The sequence below is a fragment of the Arabidopsis lyrata genome, assembly GCF_000004255.2.
Source record: "Arabidopsis lyrata subsp. lyrata unplaced genomic scaffold ARALYscaffold_4, whole genome shotgun sequence".
NCBI lineage: Eukaryota > Viridiplantae > Streptophyta > Magnoliopsida > Brassicales > Brassicaceae > Arabidopsis > Arabidopsis lyrata.
In genome coordinates, this window is record NW_003302552.1 from 13215381 (window position 1) to 13235379 (window position 19999).

The 19999-nt window shown below is 36.3% G+C and overlaps 1 protein-coding gene across 3 annotated transcripts; it reads right to left on the reverse strand.

Annotated features, from left to right (window-relative positions):
* Window positions 1-2672: 2672 nt before the first annotated feature.
* LOC110228941 (probable LRR receptor-like serine/threonine-protein kinase At2g28960) lies at window positions 2673-10205 on the reverse strand. Of its 3 annotated transcripts, none has more exons than XM_021027351.1 (13): window positions 10118-10205; window positions 8965-9487; window positions 5342-5814; window positions 5099-5243; window positions 4936-5007; window positions 4697-4768; window positions 4525-4602; window positions 4277-4431; window positions 3933-4153; window positions 3699-3825; window positions 3537-3602; window positions 3270-3459; window positions 2673-3146 (listed from the first exon to the last, which is right to left on the reverse strand). In XM_021027351.1, the coding sequence occupies exons 1-13, from the start codon at window positions 10203-10205 to the stop codon at window positions 2738-2740; spliced, it is 2619 nt and encodes an 872-aa protein (XP_020883010.1). In that variant the 3' UTR covers window positions 2673-2737. The 3 variants fall into 3 exon arrangements, with proteins under 3 accessions (XP_020883010.1, XP_020883009.1, XP_020883008.1); XM_021027350.1 differs by having other exon boundaries at window positions 3933-4171; XM_021027349.1 differs by having other exon boundaries at window positions 3933-4171; window positions 10115-10205.
* Window positions 10206-19999: the final 9794 nt, after the last annotated feature.

Sequence of the window (19999 nt, forward strand, 5' to 3'; positions counted from 1 at the left end):
TTAAATTATTTCATGAATTTGTAATTCACAACTAAGTCTCGTCTTTGTTTCTATCTCAAGACAGGCGTTAGGTTGTTCCCACTTTGGGTATTTTTAAAACCAAAGGAAGAGTTGAATATACCAAAACTTATATATTTCCTTCAAAGCTTAAGAGCTGTTTATATTTCTTTCAAAGAAGATAAATAAACAAGATATAAATGGTCTAATAAACCAAAAGGTGGTCAAAGTTTAATTAGTCTAGGAATAAAACATGAACGTATAGAACTTGTTTACAAGCGTATATCTTGTTGATCCTAAGTTTGATAAGATGTATAATAATAAATGTTACGAAGAACTCCAATAATAAAATAACACAAGACTTTAATTTTCACTATCGAGTTTTTCTCTGGAAATAAGAAAGATAAAAACTGCTATCTGGAATATATGAGCAACACCTCTCAAATAAATTCAGTAAAGAGTTTTAAAACCCTTAATTTCTTTTCAAACTTTCAAATCTGTCGCTTGCGAATATAAACCCCAGATTTTCCCTTTCGTCAGGTTTTCAACGCCAATATATAGAAGGAGCCCTCGGCGCATTAGTGAGAGGATTACTACAATTTCAAATAAATATATAGAATGTATTGGTATTATGTTGATACGTGTTTTAGGAACAGTGCCGGTCCGACATCTGTGAGTGCCCTACGCAAAACTTCAAAAAGTATGTTTTTTTCATATACTACAAAAACTATTAACGAATCATTATCGGATTTGCAGCTTTCTTTTTTAAAACAAATTTGCAAGAAAAAAACAATAAATTCAAAAGCAAAACTAATAATTAACCTCAAAAACTAGGATTTTTCACTTGTAAAATAAGCAAATTGACTCACATACACGCATAAGAGTTATCATGTAGCGTCAGTTTTTTTTTTTATATTCAATCAGCGTTTTAGAGTTTTTTTTACTAAATAAAAAATTTAGTGTTGAAGATAATTAGTTTGTCTTTAAAAGCTCATATCATTTTTTTAAAAAGGCCATACAGAACAAATTTATAGCTTTTGCAACATATCCAAAACTTAACAAATTTTTAGTTTAAAAGGTCCTAAAATTTTGAGACCCCAATCGCTGTCTTTAGTTGATTGGCCTCTGCGCCGGACCTGTTTAGGAATATTGTTTTGTCTTTTTTTTTTTGTATAGAAAAGGATAGAAATATTTAAGTTACAAAACTAAAAAAATATGAAACCACGTATTAAAATATAATCAACTAATTGAAACGTGTTGAGAATGATAAGACTTTATATAATAACATTAACAAATTTTGTATTTTTCCTGGTACGATAAAAAATTTTACTTTTTTTCTGTGACTATATTAACGACAACAAAATTAATAGAATGAGGTTAATGATTTAATATATTAACATTCTTGATATAGTAAGGAACTTTTATTTCTTCTTGTATATAATAACAAAAACAATATTTCTACCAAATTAGTTAATATTTTAATATATTAATGAAAAACGTTTGAATATATCAACAGTTATATATCTTTGAATATATTAATGAAAAATAATTTCAACCAAATTAGGTTAATATTATAATAACATTTTTTTTTATAGTTTTATGACTAGAAGGTTTTGGGTCCACTTTCCAATAAACTTCAGACCATAAAATTTAACTATAGTTTTGAGAGCAAACCTTCTTAATAAGTATTGAAACCGTAACTTCTAAGATCCATGCATTTTCGGTAACTAAAAGGGCTTAACCATTATACAAACTCGTTATTGGTCACGAAATTTAGTTTTCCTAGTAAACCACATAACTATGGATGTGACTTAGGTTTGGAGGTTCGAGTATCTATGTCATTTTCTACTAAGTTCCATTCGATTTCGTTTCTTTTAGTTACAGAGTTTAGGATCTATATGCGTACCGGTTATATAGTTCAGGATCCATATATGTATAAGCTAATCTTTTTGCAGCAAATGACCGTTGTTTTTAATAAACGATTTTACTTTTGGAATAATTAGACAGAAACATGAGTTGAGCTTTGACTAGACGAAATGGAGTTGAACAGGGGCTGACACAATGTCATTTTCCTCAATAGTTGGGTTCATTTTTCGTTACCAACGTTTTAACAAACATATATAATATATTTCATAAAAGGGTATGAAATTTTAGAAGATCTACCACTATATGAAATTATAAATTAACTTTCACAAAACTAAATTTGCAGAACTAATTAAAAGATTAAAAAAGAGTCTTTTTTTTTTTTTTATCAATTCTCTTCAACACACACACATCTACTCCTACTGATTTATCAATTATCAGTCTAAATGATTTTCTAAATTGGCTTTCTCTTCAGCGCCATGCTATTGCGCTAAGCAGCATGCCTAGTGATATTTGAGCTAAATTCCATCATGATAATATAATAATAAATAAAATTTATCAATAAAATGCATGGTAATAGAACATGGTCTAATTAGCATTCACCTGTTAAGTAAATATATCAATATCTGTTCATTATATAAAAAAAATTACATCAATATATGACAACATTTTTGGGCTTCTACTCTTTCTACCTATTGTTTTGAAAAGAGTACTGGTCCAAAACGCAACACCCACAACCAAACCAAACCAAACCAAACATAACATCCACACTCACAGTGAAAACCAATAAATGACCAACAAAATTAAAAATATAATCTTCACGTATAAGTCAGGGGAATTTGAAAAAACTTAGTGATCATAGGATATTTTGGATAATTTATCGCGCACTAGGGGTAACTTCAGTTGTAAAGCTTGTGCTCACTTCAACGGAACTTCTTGAACCCATGTCTTGTCTCCCTCCTCGCCTTGAGTTGTCTAATGTTAAACATTGTTTTAGTTCATTAGTAACTTGAGACATGGTTGGCCTTTTCTCTGAAGAAGGATTCACACACGACATAGCTATCTCAAGAGCCTTCCAGACAGAAGTTGGCTCATAATCTCTATTGAGTCTTGGATCCACAATGCTTTCAATATCTCCCTTAGTAAGCATGTATCCAACCCATGCTGCTATGTGTGTCCTTTCTCGAGTTTGCTGAATCACAGGTCGACTAGTGATGATCTCCAATAACACAATACCAAAGCTATATACATCACTCTTCTCATTCAATCTATTTGTTTGATAATATCTGCAAAATAAGACATGAAATTTCATTAATGGTTAATAAAGTGAAACAAGTTTATTAAAAAAAAAAAAGATTAATAAGGGAAACAAGCTTTGGCTAGAATTAGTTTGATAATGTTACACTTACTCAGGATCAAGATATCCAGGGGTACCAGCAACAACTGTTGACACATGAGTTTCACCTCCAATCGGAAAAGATCTTGAGAGGCCAAAATCTGCGAGTTTCGCCTGGAAGTGCTCGTCCAAAAGTATATTTGTTGTTTTGACATCGCGATGTACCATTGGAGGCTGGCACCCGGTATGCAAATACTCTAGTCCTATAAATATGAAATTAAAATCATTTATGTTAGATAGTCGATATAAGGAGTTGATGGATGTTGTGATCGAAACAAACCTTGTGCTGTTTCCACGACAATTTTTAGCCTACTTGACCACTTCAACGGAGAGCCACCACGTTCTCCTATAATTTAAAACATCTGAGTGATGTTGTAAAGATATATAACATCAAAATGGCAAAAGATGTTTATTATGTAATGCGGTAAATTCAAATTTATACCTGATAGATGCTGTTTTAAGTCTCCGTTGGGTGCATACTCATAAAGGAGGGCCAAGTGGCTATCTTCGTCACAATATCCAACCAAGCTAACTAAATTGACGTGGTGAACTCTCAAAAGAAGTTCAACCTGACCAGCCGTGTTAACAAAATTTAGACCCATTGCATGTTTTTTATGAGAGTAATCTATGTTTAAATAGTTTATAACATATGTATTATGTATAGACATCAACATACCTCTGCTTTGAATTCTTTATAGCCTTGTACTGAAGATTGAGAGAGTAGTTTAACAGCTATTGGTTGCGTACCATTCAAAGAACCGTGATACACTACCCCGAACCCTCCTTCTCCAAGAACTCTTTCAAAATTATCTGTCAATGCTACCACCTCAGAATAAGTGAACCTTTTTGTCTGCGTAAATATGGACGGTCTACTTGGTAACTCGCGATCGTGTTGAACTGTAGGTAAAGAATCAACTGTCCACCAAAAAAAGAAAAAAAAAAAAAAGAAACAAATATTCCATGAGACTAGGCATGTTTTAATATGTCATCATGCATGCATGTTACAAGAAGGATATATACCTTGCCTTGGCCTTCTCTTTTTGAAAACAAAAAGGAGAATCAGCACAACTACAATGATGAGCACAGAAGCTGCTGATGCAACAACTGCTAAAACGTACTTTTGATTGTTATTTTTGCATGACGCATCAACACAAAACTTTGGGTTTCCTTGTATCCTTAAGAAAATTAGTGTTGTTTTATAAGAGTGAAACTAAACAAAAGCTCGTGGAGAGTTTATAGAAAAAACACATAATGTGTAAAAATCTTACGTTAGCTTTAGCCCATTCTTTTCTCTATCATTAAAGGCTTTAGGAAGAGGACCCGTAAGATTGTTCCAGTTTAAATTTCTGTCATTAAAATATTACATGACAAAGTTGACAACAGCCGAATTTACACAGTGAAAAATAAGTGGCCAATGAACGTTAGTTTAACTCAACTTACATGATAGATAATGACTTCATGCTAGCTAGAAATTCAGGCACCCCTCCAGTAAAACTGTTATTTGATAAATCCCTGAAATTTATAAAATAGAAAAGGGTCATTTCATTTTCGTTGATTGGATAAAAAAATAAATAGATGGTCCATTTCTAAAAAAAAGCTCGTTTGCCGTGGTCCAACTTAAGATTTTATGAATGCAATGAATGAGAATGTAAAAGACGAAAAAAGTAGTACGCATTTACAATTTTCGAAGCTCGGTCAAATTTTGGAAGGCAGGCGTAATGACCCCTTTTAATCCGCGTGACGATAAATCTCTGTTTAAATTATTACAACGAGTAAGTATTAGATACTTGAGAAATTTGGGTTTTAACTAACAGGAAATAGTGTATGAGATAGTGATCTTACAAGGAAATAATTCTTGGAGGAGTAGACTTATTTGTGTAGCTGCACTTTATATCTTCCCATTTTAAGAGTTCAGGGACACATGGATCTCCTTGCCAACTTATTATGTTTAATCCATAAGTTTCTTGGATATTCTTCATAGCAGCAACTAACACAGAGGTCAAAGAGGAAGTAAAAAATTAGCATACACGATATCAGACGTTTCCTAAATCAGGCTATATAATAGAGGAATGAATAGTGAAATACCATCGTTTGGATTTGTTTCAGCATATAGAAATTCTAAAACACTGAATCCCTCAATAGCATTAATAAATGGTGGAAGAGTTGATCTTTCAGTTCTTACGAGGTCCAAGTCGCAAGAGCCAAATTTGCATTTTTGTGGTGATATGTTGTATACTGTTTCCGATTGTAACACCTTAGGACTATAAGCTTTCTGAATAATATTTTCATCCAATAAGATGTCGAATTCCCTAGTATCATTTGCTTTTAGGGTTTGGATCTCGGCGAAATGAAAGTACACATTAACCTTGTCACTATCGGCATCAGGATACAAGTAAAAGTACAATGGGTTGCTGGCATTTCTGGGAGAAATACCCGATCTACTTACAGCATCTGGCACTGCAAAAGGATTAGATGACGTCACATTGAGAGTGGTGTTTACATTTGTTTCAACCCAGTTAAATCGATCCCATTTGCGATCAAAGACGTCATTAGGATACCTGAAAAAACTTTGGGTTAGCCATGCAAACGTAAATGGATCATGTTAACTGGTCGCATGTTATTGCGATTGTTGAGTGGAAATGTATTAGTTTCAAGGTCGTTCAATTTCAATCGTGTGTTACACTACACGTCTATATATTCAAACTAACATCTTAGGACTATAAGCTTTACTTTTCCATAGAATCAGTTTCGTTGACTTGGTCATTTTGAGCATGTCGTTAAGTTTCTTTTAGTTTTCCGTTAAACTAAAACAACGTTGTTTCGAAATACACTTTTCATATATTATATAAATTTTAGGTCATATGTTATCGTGGTTCAATGGTTGAGTGATTCTTATGTGTTTAAAAGGTCAGTAGCTCGATTCCGCATGTGGATTAGTTTTGCTTTCTTATTTTTGACGCTAATGGAAAGTTAATCCCGTGATCATCTTTTCAATGGAAACTTAAAAATATGTCGACAACGGTCAAGTCAACGAAACTTAACAATTTATCAAGAAATCAAACTAAAATTTAAGATTAAAAGACAAGATTAAAAAAAAAAAAGTTCTCCTCCTTAACCTAAAGTCAAAAGCTCCAACCGCTACCGCTTTTGCTCGCCTCTCCGGTGGCCGGTTGCGACCGGTGCCGTGAGAGGGCTTCCTAGTTCTGTTAGATATCTCTGGTTCTGTGCCGCGGTAAGATTTCATCGGCTCTGGATCTTGTCTTCAATCTCGTAGCTGGGTTTTGGAGATCTGATTTCTCGACTCCTCTTCCCTCGTGTTTTCCGGCGATGGAGCTTGCTTCGTTTCTCGGTGGTGTTGCTGCTACGGCCGCGCTACCCAGATTCAACGGATTCACTCTCTCTCAAGCTAACGCTTGGGAGATCCGCCGCGTTTTGTTTCAATTTCTGGTGGTAGGTGACTTCTCCGATGTTCCTGCTTTGAGGACGGTGGTTTCGGGTTGAGAAGTAGCCTCTGTTTGCCCCGAGTTGTTTCTAGTAGTCTTTAGGAGCAAGTGGTGTCGAGTGGTTTTGGCGATTGATTCAGAGCTTCGTCGGGCTCTTGGGCTGGCTTTCTCCTCTGTCTCTCCCATCGCTAAATCCTCGGCCACTTACGCTACTCTCCTTTGGATTGGATTGGGTCTTTGCTTTTGTTTGCTCTGTTTTGGGTTCTTGCCTCGTCGTTTTCACTTGGCAATTGAATGGTAGCTTCTCTGTTGGTCAAATTTGCCTAAGGACAGCAGCAGATCTTTTAGGAGAGCTATTGTTGTGGCGTGTCTTGTGTTGTTTTCGTCGTGGCTCCTCCTTTCAAGCATCCCGTCAGCTCCATTGTGTAAGTGCGGATGAGGTAAAATAAATTGCAGAAAGTAAACGAGACAAGAACTTTGTTAACGAGGTTCGGTTTTTCCTACTCCCCGGGACCAAGTCCAGATTCGATTTCACTAGAACAAGAAAGCAAATTACAACCAATTCGCAAACGCGTAAAACAAGCCCAACCCTCTTGATTTACCGCTCCCTTCTATAACGTGAAACCTTAAGGATAAATCTCTACCCTTAACTAAACTCTCCTGAGCCTAGATTTAATCAGGATAACCTAACCCTGAGCTAAACTCCCCTGAGTCTAGACTTTAATTCTCCAAAGTTTCTCGAACAACCACCACACACGAATCGTCACACCAACGAACCCAATGGTCACCAAAACTCTCCAACGAGAACCTTCAACACCAACACACAAATAAGCTTGATCACACAAGCATTTAACCCGCGAAACTACGTCGCACACGATCACACACACAATCTCTCACATCGAATCTCCTTGGGATTTTTACTCTTGCAAATCCACATTCTCATAAGGTCACATCCCCCTTATATAACAAAAAGAAACTTGCGCCTCAAGCTCTTCCAATCACACATAAGAGAAAGTTTCCAAATCCCATAAGGAAAAGGTTTTCCTTTTTGTCAATTTCCTTTTCTCTTCAAGCAAACTTCCCCTTTACTTACATGACTCCTTTTGCTTCAAACAAAGATAATTTTCCTTTTCTTGACTTGACAAACGCTCCAACACCCAAGTACTCGAGCCCCCCCATCAGCAATTATGCATCTCATCTTCCTGAATCACATCTTGTACTACTTTCTGTACTACTTCAACGACTAGTACAGAACACCAAAATAACTGCATCTTCACATTGATGTTGCTTTGGTTATGTCATGGCCACCGGTGGTGGCTGCTTTTTCATCTCCATTTCATAAGCAGCTTTGGTTTCCTTGTCTTGATGTTATCTTCTCCGCCCTGGTTTTGGTTGTGTCTTATTGTTGTTGCTGTTGTGAGGTGTGGTTAGCGACGCCTTGAATTCTTGTTGTGGTTTGCGTTTGTGCTGAGATCTAGAGGAGCTAGTAAGGCTAAGGGCGTTCGGTGTGGTATTATTTGCAATTATTTAGCTCTGTACTAGCCGACTTCGGGGAAAGAACTTGGTAGGGTGAGCTCGCGCTGTTTGCTGGACTTAGCTCGTGAGGTTTCATTCTGAGATAGCTCATGGATTTGCTTGCCGTTGACGGCTTAGTCTTGGGCCTCCGTTGAAAGGCTTCTAGATTTTCTGCCCTCGCAATTTTCAGCTTTTACGAAGTGCTTCCGCCCTTTATCTTCAACAAAGCAACCGAGAAGAGCGTCCAAAATCGTTTTTCACTTCGTCTAACTCCATTAACCTAGTGTTGATATTGAGTGGATGGACTGAGTTCTTGTGTTTGAATTATGCTTCCATGTTTTTAGCTTTTTTTGCCATGGGACCATTACTTTAGGTGTATAATCTTTTGATTGTAAACCTATATCATTTTCATTTTCTATGAAATATTTACCTTCTTAGCAAAAAAAAAAAAAAAAAAAAAATTTAAGATTTAAATGATATTTCGAAAATTCAATACTTTTTCGTCCCAAATTTGAAAATTCATATTTTCGACATTTTTTCCCAAATTTCCCAAAAATATTTAGGGAAAATATTTAATTTCACCTTCTAGTGTTGCTTTTTCGGTTGCCATTGTGTTCACTTAAGGGTAAAATAAACCCATTTCAGCCTCTCTCATTATCTTTCTCTAGAGCAAATCTAAAATCTTGATGAAAAAACGTAAAATCATATCATAAAAAAGACTATCTTTCAATTGTTTAAAAAATTACATACCGTATTAATCCAAAAGAATCGCTTGTATAGGTCCGCCGGTATATTAGGTTCAAGGGACCGAGTTGTGTCATATAAGAATCATTTCTTAATGGCCGTAACTCCAAGGTAGATATCATTGGTATAGTTTCTCCTGTCTTGATAAGACAAATCTGCAATAAGTTTGACTTTGACATGTAAATGACCTCACGATCATTTTCGAATTCCAAATCCACCGTAATCCACTTGTTAGGCCCAACATGTAAGTCAAATACGGGATATACATTAAGGCCATCATAATTTCCATAGGAGAACCCGGCTCTTATAAGATAGTTAATTCCCTTGTTTACTGTCAGATTATAACAGTTTCGTATTCCGTCCGGAAAATATCTGAGATCCCTGTACTGCTTGTAGATATAAGTCGCATCCGCTTCACCACGTTTACCATTTTGGATGAAATTGATGTCAGATGAGTATGTTAATCCGGTTACCGGGTCGGTATATGGAGATTCATCAAGGGGTAAACCACAGTCTAGACTGATGAATCCTGGTGAAACAAAAAATCACGGTGTAAATAACGAGGGTGATTGTTTGGAACTGTAAAGTAGTTTAGAGTCTAATTTTCAGAAATCAATAGTTTACTAGTTTAATAGCTCTAAAAACCCTCTTAAAATCACAATCACTTTGTAAGAAATCAATTTTTTTGCAATAACTGAAAAAATGTTTATACAATAACAGTCATAACCAATAGCTTTTACTTTGTTTTTTTTTCCTAATAAAATACGATCAAGCTTAAAGAAGACTAATAAAAATGTTTTAAAAATTGATAGTTTTCAAATTTCGAGTAAGTTCTTTGGGATATACAGTTGTTATGTGAATTATATCATGCATACAACTCGAAACAATCGACCAACAATCGAGTCAGAGCGAATTAGAAAGAGATAATCTTCAAACTTAGCCCATAAAAAAAAAAAAGAGTTAATCTTCAAATTTTATGGCAAAATTCTGGGATCTATAGTTGTTATATGAATTGTACAGTGATCATGCATACAACTCGAAACAATCGATCATCGATCTCGGAGAAACCGAGTTACTACCATGATTAATTATCATTCTTTAAGTGACAAAGAGTGAATGAAACAATGAAAAATACATTAACAAATATTTTAAAAACCACCTTGTTGATCAGGCTGAGCTTGAACAAGATGTATAATGGCAAAAACCCCGAAGCTCAACGCCAGTAATAGTTTGCGATAAGATTCCATTTTAAAGTTATCATAGAAACTTTTGCTTCGCAAGATGATATGAAGTATATGAGATGATATATTGATTTTCCATGCGAAAAGAAATACCTTAATATTTAAAATATATCAACATCAACATGTTGATGTGGAAAATTCTCGAATTATAATCTGTTCATGTTAATCCCATCACGTCTCTCAACTGGTCTAATAAAAAACATATACGTATATAGTCCAACTTGTGGGAAAATGTGAATATTAAATCAAAGCACCTGATGTTATCTCTGTTTAAAACAATGTAAAACCTGCCAAGTTGATATAATGTCAAAGCTTCATAACTATATGATAATTCCACCAATGACTTGTACAATATAACAATAACTTGATTGGAAACGGCCAATTCATATATGGACTATACTGTCCCTCATTACGATAGGTCTATGACGTTTTGAACTTTGATATTCGTACACGAACTATGACATTGACTTAATGCTACCTGAATTATTTAAATTAGCTTAAACCAACATTCACCTTAGCTAGGTAATTAAATCTACTAGATTTTATATCCGCGCGTTACGCGGGATTTTAATTTAAAATTTCTTTTACTAATAAAAATTTTGAGCATAAAATATAATTATTTAAATTTAAAAGATAAATATTTGAGCATATATAATAATAATTTAAATTTTAACATCATTTCATATAAAATATAAATATACCCAGTTTCATGAACATTATTTAGTGTAAAAATACATCTATAATATCATGTTGCTAGAACCGTTTTAGCAAAACTTTTTATATCCATTGAAGCATGTGCATGGTGCCATAAGAGAATTCTCGACTAAGTTATCAATGTGCCTATTTTATCTAACTTTTCATGATTACACGACCAAATGGTTAAGCCCAATTTTGAATCTAATGATCTGTTTAATAATGTGTGTGATGTATTTTTTTTTTTAAACTCATTCGTTTCACACTATGCATGAGATCTCAAAGAATTTGACCTTATTCATGTGTATTATATTTCTAAGTTTTAAAAATTTATTTCAAACACTTTTAACTACTAATTATTTCGTCTTCTTCTATGATGCACTCGTTGACTCTCGACATGTACTTTATTTTCACCTTCTATTGACTCACATATTATATATATTGGACTATGAATTGATTTTCAAGACATATCATTAACTAATTTCTCCTTACTATCTTTTAATACTCAATTTTTTGGATTAAAAGCATTTGATTCAATTGATGAAATATCAATCTTGTTTTTCTTTTGATCATGTTATAAAGTTGTAGTTGCACTTGAGAATATGCTATACAAATTACATATCCCTTTTTTTAACGGCTTACATTTTATTTTCTATATATTTTGTGTAGAACTCATGGATAATGTGGTCATTGATTATTTATTTTTTTAAAGATGGATTATAATGTTTCAAAAATTTCAAGATTTTTTTTTTAATTTCACAAGATAAAGTGTGTCTCTTACAATACCTCCGTCTTAAATTATAAATTTAAGTTGAGTTTAGTAATCATTTATTTTTCTTTAAGTAAAAAATTTAATACTAAATAAAATATGTAGTATATTGTTTCGCTTTAAATTTTATTTTCTTATTTAAAATTATACATATAGAATTACATAAATTTATTTTTATTCTACCATATATTTGAAATTTACTTCTATTTTAAAACTAATTAACACAATTAAAGATTTGAAGTATGATCATTTGTAATTTTTATCTATTAAAAGTGGAAGTATATTATTACTAATAATAATATTTTTATAGTTTTATTATTATTTTAACATCTAATTTATTTTACATAATTTTTTTTTGTTTATTTAAATTTTTTATTAATTAAGTAACATAAATATGCACTAAATGAATGTTTAGAGTGTATTTTAATGTAAAATAAATAATATTGCTTAGATGGATGCTTATATGGATGCTTAAGTGGATAGGCTAGATGGAGAGAAGACTCTCCCATTATATATATAGATTTCTATATTTGCTAGGTAGAATGCCACGTAATTCGTAAACAAATTTTAGTTTGTGAGTTACCAAATATATAGTCTATTGTATATCAAATCAACGTGGCAGGTTTTACAATGTTCAAACGAAGATAATATCAACGTGACATTATATCAAAAACGTAGCCTTATCGACGTCGGAGGCACTCTTGGACGATACAGTTTACGAGATTTTTCTATTCCCAGAGTTCTTCGAAGTTTTCGGATTGATGCAAGAAAAAGCAAGGAATAGTTATTTTAACGCAGCTGTATATTTTGATTAATTCACCATTCCCTCAAGTTGGACTATCGATGTATATATACTGTTTCTCAGACCAGTTGAAACGTGAGGAAGTAAATGAGCAGATTAATTCCAGAAATTTTCAAACTAATTGACATTTAGATGTATTTATTTTTCATTTTATCTGATGTCACGCTATATTTCATGATATCGTTAGCAAGTGCGAAGAGGGTATATCACATAAACCCCACACAAAAAAAGTGGTAAGAGTATTTTGGTCAAACTACACAAAAAACAGTAACTTTTTATTTACCATTTTACCACTAAAATGATTTTCCTTATTATGTTGAAAAAACTTACCTATTTAGACCTTACAATTCTTTCATATTGAAACATTGATTTTGCAAAGAAATCTCTTTTTTTTTTTTATTATGTCTTCTGAATCCATTTTTTCGTACCGGGTCCAAAAAAAAGTATTTGTTATATCCTTATGTCTCTCAATAAAAGGTCTATTTTGTTGGTCCAAGGTTTGAAGCAGAGTCTGCAACCTCTTTTTACACTTAATAAATGACGATATAATTGTAATTATAAGGTTTGTAGAATTGTAGTTTATGTTTTTATCTTATTTTTGAGTCTTTTATCGTGTTTTTCAATTATTTTAGTACTTTGGGAGTCTATAGAATATTTAAAGTCATAAATAGGTGAAAAGATACGAAATCAAGCTACAAAAAAAAACAAAGTTGCAAACCACCAAGGAGATGGACTAGTCAAAAGGAACGGTCAGACGAGCTTTCACACACTTGGTCTGTTGTTAGCAGAAAATGGACCAGTCTATCTTTAACTAGCATGCAAGAGACTAAGAAGTTTAAAGACTAATCGAATCGGAAAACAAGCTACGTTGTTTGTAATTAAGATTGAACTAGCGAACTTAGGTAGTGAGAATTGATTCGGGACAATCCTAGTTAAATTAAGATACTTTTTTTTTTTTAAGAATGTAAAATTTATTCAAACCAAAAAACTGTTTTAAGATGTGACTTTGGTGCCTAATCATTTGAGATTTAAAACTGTAAATTAGATCCTTGTCGTTTTCGTGGGACTATGGATTACGGGTAGCAAACCATAATTTGAGGCCCTCTTCATACGTGTGTACTCCTTGAATTGGGATGGAGCTGAAGCGATTTCTATAGAGTTATAGAATTGGATGATTTTATTAGACAATGATGTACAAGTATATATATACGACAGAGAGGCTAATGTTGCCCTAATAAGACTTAATTTCACAATATTTGATTGAAATATGATTGACATATTCAGCTCCTTGATTCTCTCCTTAATACGCCCCCTCAAGATGGAGGGGGTCTAGCAACTCCAATCTTGTTGGTGAGCAATTGGAATGTGGACCTTGGGAGAGGCTTTGTCAATGCATCAGCAAGTTGATCATGAGTGGAGATGTGAGCTACACGGAGAGCACCGGATTGAACTTGGTTGCGAACAAAATGATAATCCAAAGCGATATGTTTCATCCGGGAGTGAAAAACGGGGTTTGCACATAAGTAGGTTGCACCAACATTATCACAATAGATGACGGGAGCTGTGGTGATCGTAATGCCGAGTTCACTTAGTAAGGAGCAGATCTAAGCCACTTCAGCGGAAGTATTTGCCACCGCTCTATACTCAGCTTCCGTAGACGATCTTGCAACACCTTTTTGCTTCTTTGAGGACCATGCTATTGGGTGATTACCGAGATAGACAACATAAGCATTGGTAGAGACGTAGTCTTCGTTATCTCCTGCCCAATCTGAATCGGAAAAAGCATGTAAAGATGGAGAGTTTTTGCGACTTAGGAAGATACCATGGGAAGGAGTGCCCGCTAAGTAACGAAGAACTCTTTTCACCGCATGCCAGTTTTCATCGGTAGGTAAGTGCATAAACTGTGATAGTCGGTTTGTAGCATACGATATATCTGGCCTAGTAAACGCCAAGTATTGAAGGCTACCAACAACGCTCTGATATTCAGTGGCATCCGGGAGGGGCGTGCCACTGTTGAGTGTAAGTTTTGGGGAAGACGCCATTGGTGTGGTGACTGGTTTTGCGACGAGCATGTTGGTGCGTTCGAGAAGATCCAGTATGTATCGGCGCTACGACAAGTAAAGACCAGAAGGTAACCCTTTGGCTTCGATTCCCAAGAAGTACGAAAGTTCTTCATGGTCTTTGACAGAGAAACGGGCTGCAAGTGTTGCAAGTGTCTCTTGAAGTAGACCATTATCATTTCCCGTGACCAGTATGTCGTCTACATAGATCAACATATAAAGGAAGGAACAGCCTTTCTTCAAGATAAACAGTGACGTATCCGCAACAGAGTTCTGAAAACCAACGGATAGAAGGAAATTTCGCAGCTCAAGATACCAAGCACGTGGTGCTTGTTTGAGGCCGTACAAAGCTTTCTTGAGATGGCATACGTAATCTGGTCGATCTTGATCAATGTAACCTGGAGGTTGGACCATATAGACATCTTCATTTAAAGTACCTTGTAGGAAAGCATTGTTGACGTCTAGTTGACGAATGGACCAATCTCTGTTAACCGCAATGCCAAGAACGAGACGAATGGTTGTGGATTTGATAACCGGGCTGAAAGTCTCCGAGTAATCCAACCCTTCTTGTTGATTGTAACCCTTAGCCACAAGACGAGCTTTATACCTGCGAATCGAACCATCAGGGTTATACTTCGTAGTAAAAATCCACTTACAGCCCACGATATTAACATTTGTTGGCGGCGGAGGAACCAGATCCCACGTGTGGTTGGCTAGCTGGGCATTGTACTCCTCTAACATTGCCTTACGCCATTTTTCATCACGGAGAGCTTGGTTTGGTGTGCGTGGTTCGTGTCCAGGAGACTTTGAAAGTGTCATTGCAAGCGTATATTTAGAATTTGGTTTTGAAATCCCCTTTTTCGAGCGAGTCTCCATACTGTGTGTGTTTGCTGGATTCACTGGTGGAACAGAGTTTGAAGAAGACGCAAGAGGAATAGTTTGAGATTGGGCCTGCTCTTGAGTAGATGCTTGTTGGGCATGTTGAACATTTGTTCCCTCTTCATGTTGGGTTTGTGTCTCTTGTTGGGCTGTAGAAGAGGTCTGACCCAGTGAAGTGTTGTCACGAGTCTCATTCAAAATCGGAGAAGCAGAGACCTCGTTGCTTGTAGCGGTTTGTTTTGTGTTTTCCGACGCCGGCGAGACTGGCGGAGCCGGTGAAACGGAACGTGGTGGCGACGGTCCCGATGATGAAGCATGTGAGGAGGTATTCGACGATGAATGTGATGATGTTGGTGTTGACCTCTGTCCCGACAATTCTGATGGTGAAGAACCAAAGGTCGAGGGTGAGTCACCAGAGAGTTCTATGAGAGGCGAGGAGTTTATGGGAACTGTAGTTGCTTGGAACTGGGAAGCAAGTTGGTCAGAGGAGGAAGGAGCTGTGTTTCGAAGTGAGGAAAAAGGAAAAGAAGTTTCATCAAAAGTCACATGTCTAGAGACATATATGCGATGAGAAGATGGTTCAAGACAGAGATAAGCACTTTGGGTGAGGGAATAGCCTAGGAAAACACAAGGAGACGATTTTGGGTCTAACTTGTTTTTGACATATGGCCTGAGCCATGGAAAACACAAACACCCAAACGTTTTGAGTTTGTCGTAGTTGGGATTTGTATGAAAAAGCTTCTGGAAAGGAGAGTAAAGAGATAAAGTAGGTGTAGGCTACGGTTTATGAGGTATACTGCAGTAAAAAAAGCGTATGACCAATACGTGTTAGGTATTGACGCATGTGTAAGAAGGGAGAGACCAGTTTCGACGATATGACGGTGTCGTCGTTCGGACAAGCCATTATGTTCTGGTGTATGAGGAGGGGTAGTGAGGTGAGAAATACCATGAGTGGCAAGAAAAGATTTAAGAGCAATGTATTCACCTCCATTATCTGAAAATAGAGTTCCTATTTTGGTTTGGAATTTATTCTCAACAAGGGCTTTGAATTTGATAAAAGTTTCTTTGACATGTGATTTTAGTTGGAGGGGATATAACCATGTATAACGAGTATAGTGATCAACTATAATAAGATAATATTTATAGTTGTCAAAAGAAACGACGGGTGATGTCCACACATCGCTAAATAAAATTTCAAGAGGTCGAGAAGAAGAGATAGATGTTTCGGAGAAAGAGAGCTTATGGCTTTTATTTATTGAACAGTCGGTACATAGAGTAGTAGTGGACTGTTTATTCGAATAAGGTTATGAAAATTGAGAGACAATAGTCTTTAAAATATGAGAAGAAGGATGACCTAAGCAAAAATGCCACTCTTGTAAAGAGGGTTTATTTGATTTGGAAGTAAAAAACGAATTTGGAAATGGATTGGTGATAGGCCACTCATAGAGTTCTCCGTTAGTGTGACCTTGGAGTAATTGGGCCCCCGAGCTGAGATCCTTCACCTGAAAATGTGCAGGAAAGAATTCAACAGAAACACCATTAGCATTACAAAGGCGATATACCGAAACTAGATTTTTTTGAATCTCCGGTACACAAAGAACATTACGTAATGATAAAGATTTGAAGCAAGATGGAAGAGATGCTAAACCAGTATGTGTTATACGGAGTCCCGAGCCATCACCAATCAGTACCTCCTCTCCTCCATTATACGGCTGATGCATAGCAAGATTACCAAGATCAGAAGTAATGTGATGGGTAGAGCCGGAGTCTAGCACCCACGGGTTCTGACCGGATTGAGCCTGAGTTGCGGTAGCGAGATTGGCTCGAGGAAGCCATGGAGAGGGAGGGTACGGTGGCATAGGTAGCAACGGTTGGCTCGTACTAGAATGATTCAGCATGGCTTGAAGCTGAGTGCAACGTTTTGCCGAATGACCTTGAACACCACAAATCTGACATTTCCCAAGGTAAGGTTTTGATTGATGAGAGTCATTACCTCGCTGATTAAAGGACGGTCTCCATGGTTGCTAAGAAGAACTCTGTTTTGGGGCTGAGCGATTGTTTCGATTGTTGCTAGCATAGTGGCGGTGATCGGGAAGGAGGATGGAGGCGCAGCGGTCATGAGGTTGGCCTCATGATTGAGCAGTTTTTCATGAAGCTCTATGAGACTTGGTGGTACGTCACGTCCTTCCATTTGGTTCACGATCGCTTTGTAGTCCTCGGAGAGACCATCAAGGATGTACTCGATCTGATCTTCATGGTCAATGACTTTCCCAAGAAGGGCCAGTTGATCAAATCGAGTGGTGAGGCCTTGGAAGTACTCATCGATGGTGCGGGTGCCCTTTGTCCACTGCTTCACTTGGTGTTTGAGCTGTTTGATGTGGCCGCGACTTGGTTTCGCATAGGTTTGCGCAATAGTGAGCCACACATCAGCTGAAGTGTGAGCCCGAGACACAAGCGATTGGACGGATGGTGAGAGGGCGCCGATGAGAGCGGAGTAGATCAGACGATCTTGTCTGTTCCATAGATCGAAGGCAGGGTTTGGTGTGTTAACCTCGTTAACAACCACTGTCGGCTCCGGAATAGCAGCGGTGACGTCGAGGAATTTGGCAAGAGAATAGCCATCAAAGATGGCATGAACTTGTCTGCTCCACATGAGGTAATTGGTGGCATTGAGTTTGATAACACTGTTCATGTTAACATTCACGAGAGTGGTGGGGGTGACAGCAACTGTTTCAGCGTTGTTATTGTTGTTAATGTTTGCCATTGAAGAATGTTGATGCACGAATCACACAAGTACGAAATAGGGTTTCTCTAGGGAAGTAAAAAGAATCTCCTAAAACAATGCGAGCCGAGAGTACAAATGGCGTTAGACGAGCCGAAATGAATGACTTCGGATTTACAGATGTCGGGTCGATAATGAGGCCGAACTGTAGGTCGTATTCCAAGCTGAATGAAGCTTGAGGTCGCTTTCCTTTTCTAGACTGAGATCGCTCTTCGTGTCCTAGCCGAGTTCTTCGTATCCTTGCCGAGTTCTTCGTGTCCTTGCCGTGTCAGCATGATTTTCGATGGATGTGACAGGACTGGTCGTCCTGCTTTTATAGCCCCGTAGAGTAGGGCATACTTTGACAACTTTTACCGATTTTGCCCTTGGGTATGATGACGTGGCGGACCCGTATGGCGGTGAGATCGTCTGGGCTTTGTTCCCTTTGGGCCGCGGCCCGCTCCGTTTGGCGGGCTTCCCTCTTTGAATTGGGCCTTGTATTTCTAGGGCCCAATTTCTCCCTCAACAAAGAAGAGAAAAGAGAACAGAGGAATGAAAGACAAAGAGCGTCGGGAAAAAAATAAAATTAAGAACAGAGAGCGAGCTTTTTTTTTTTTTTAAAGAAGAAGATGGTGGCTCTGATACCATATAGAGTTATAGAATTGGATGATTTTATTAGACAATGATGTACAAGTATATATACACGACAGAGAGGCTAATGTTGCCCTAATAAGACTTAATTACACAATATTTGATTGAAATATGATTGACATATTCAGCTCCTTGATTCTCTCCTTAATAATTTCTGACGTTCTTGTCAATGATAGATACTAGACCGGCTGGGCGATGTTAATTCTTAAACTTTAGATCAATCAATAAATGCTAATTCTTAAACTTTAGATCACTTGATTAGACTAAATCATTTTTATAACACCAATCCTATGCCTTGTTCAAAAAATCGCTAGGCGTTAGTCGGGCGCTTGGGGTAGGCCTAGCGCCTAGCGAAAAAATCGGAGATTAAACGGAGATTAATCGGGGATTAGTTTTTAATATTTTTATTTGTATATGTGTATATATAACAAACGTCGGAACATATGTAAATAAATTAATATGGTCCAGTGGCAAATAACGACTTTATGCGTAGCCCAACATGGGTTCGAGCCTCAATTGACGTATTCTGTCATTTTTTCTTATTTTTTGGTTTAATAAAAGTGAGTTTTTCTAAAAGTTTCCGATTTTTTGAGCGAACTGATCCAAATCGCGGCGGTAGTGCTCCGATGAGCGCCTATCCGGACGAGTAATCGGCTAGGCGGCCGATTTTTAGAACAAGGATCCTATGCTATTTATCTAATTAACATATATTGTTCTATGATTTAATTTATTTGTTCCATGATACAAAGATAAACTGTTTCACCTATCACAAGAGTAAAGTAAAACATTTTTACAGTTGACTTACTATGATGGGTTGAATAAATTTAAAAGTTTAAATATATATAATTTTAACATGCCGATTAAAATGGGTTTATATCTAGACCAGGTTTTGATAAAAAATCTAGACTAGGTGTTCTACTCTCCAGAGTTATTTGCTGCCTCGTCTGACCATATAGGTCTTTCCTTGTTTGGCTCACAACGGTGTGGCCATACCGTTAGCGAACGAAAGAAAAAGCTTAAATTGTCTCACCTATATTTCCGCTTGGGCCTTGACGGATAGGCCAAAAGATTTATCTAAAAAATATTATCCGAAAATTGCATCATGGAATCAGAAGCTTTTATTTTACATTTTTAGGAAAATAAATTCAATGTATTTGTTCATATATATTTGACTCTTAAATCTAA

What these genes read in the sequence shown, in the direction of transcription:
- LOC110228941 (XM_021027349.1), bottom strand. Translation starts at nt 10,205, where the DNA reads ATGGAATCTTATCGCAAACTATTACTGGCGTTGAGCTTCGGGGTTTTT. An exon ending in AAGAATGGGCTAAAGCTAAC is followed by an intron (nt 4,432 to 4,524) that starts GTAAGATTTTTA and finishes AATTTTCTTAAG; the next exon opens with GATACAAGGAAACCCAAAGT. An exon ending in CTTAAAACAGCATCTATCAG is followed by an intron (nt 3,603 to 3,698) that starts GTATAAATTTGA and finishes TTTAAATTATAG; the next exon opens with GAGAACGTGGTGGCTCTCCG.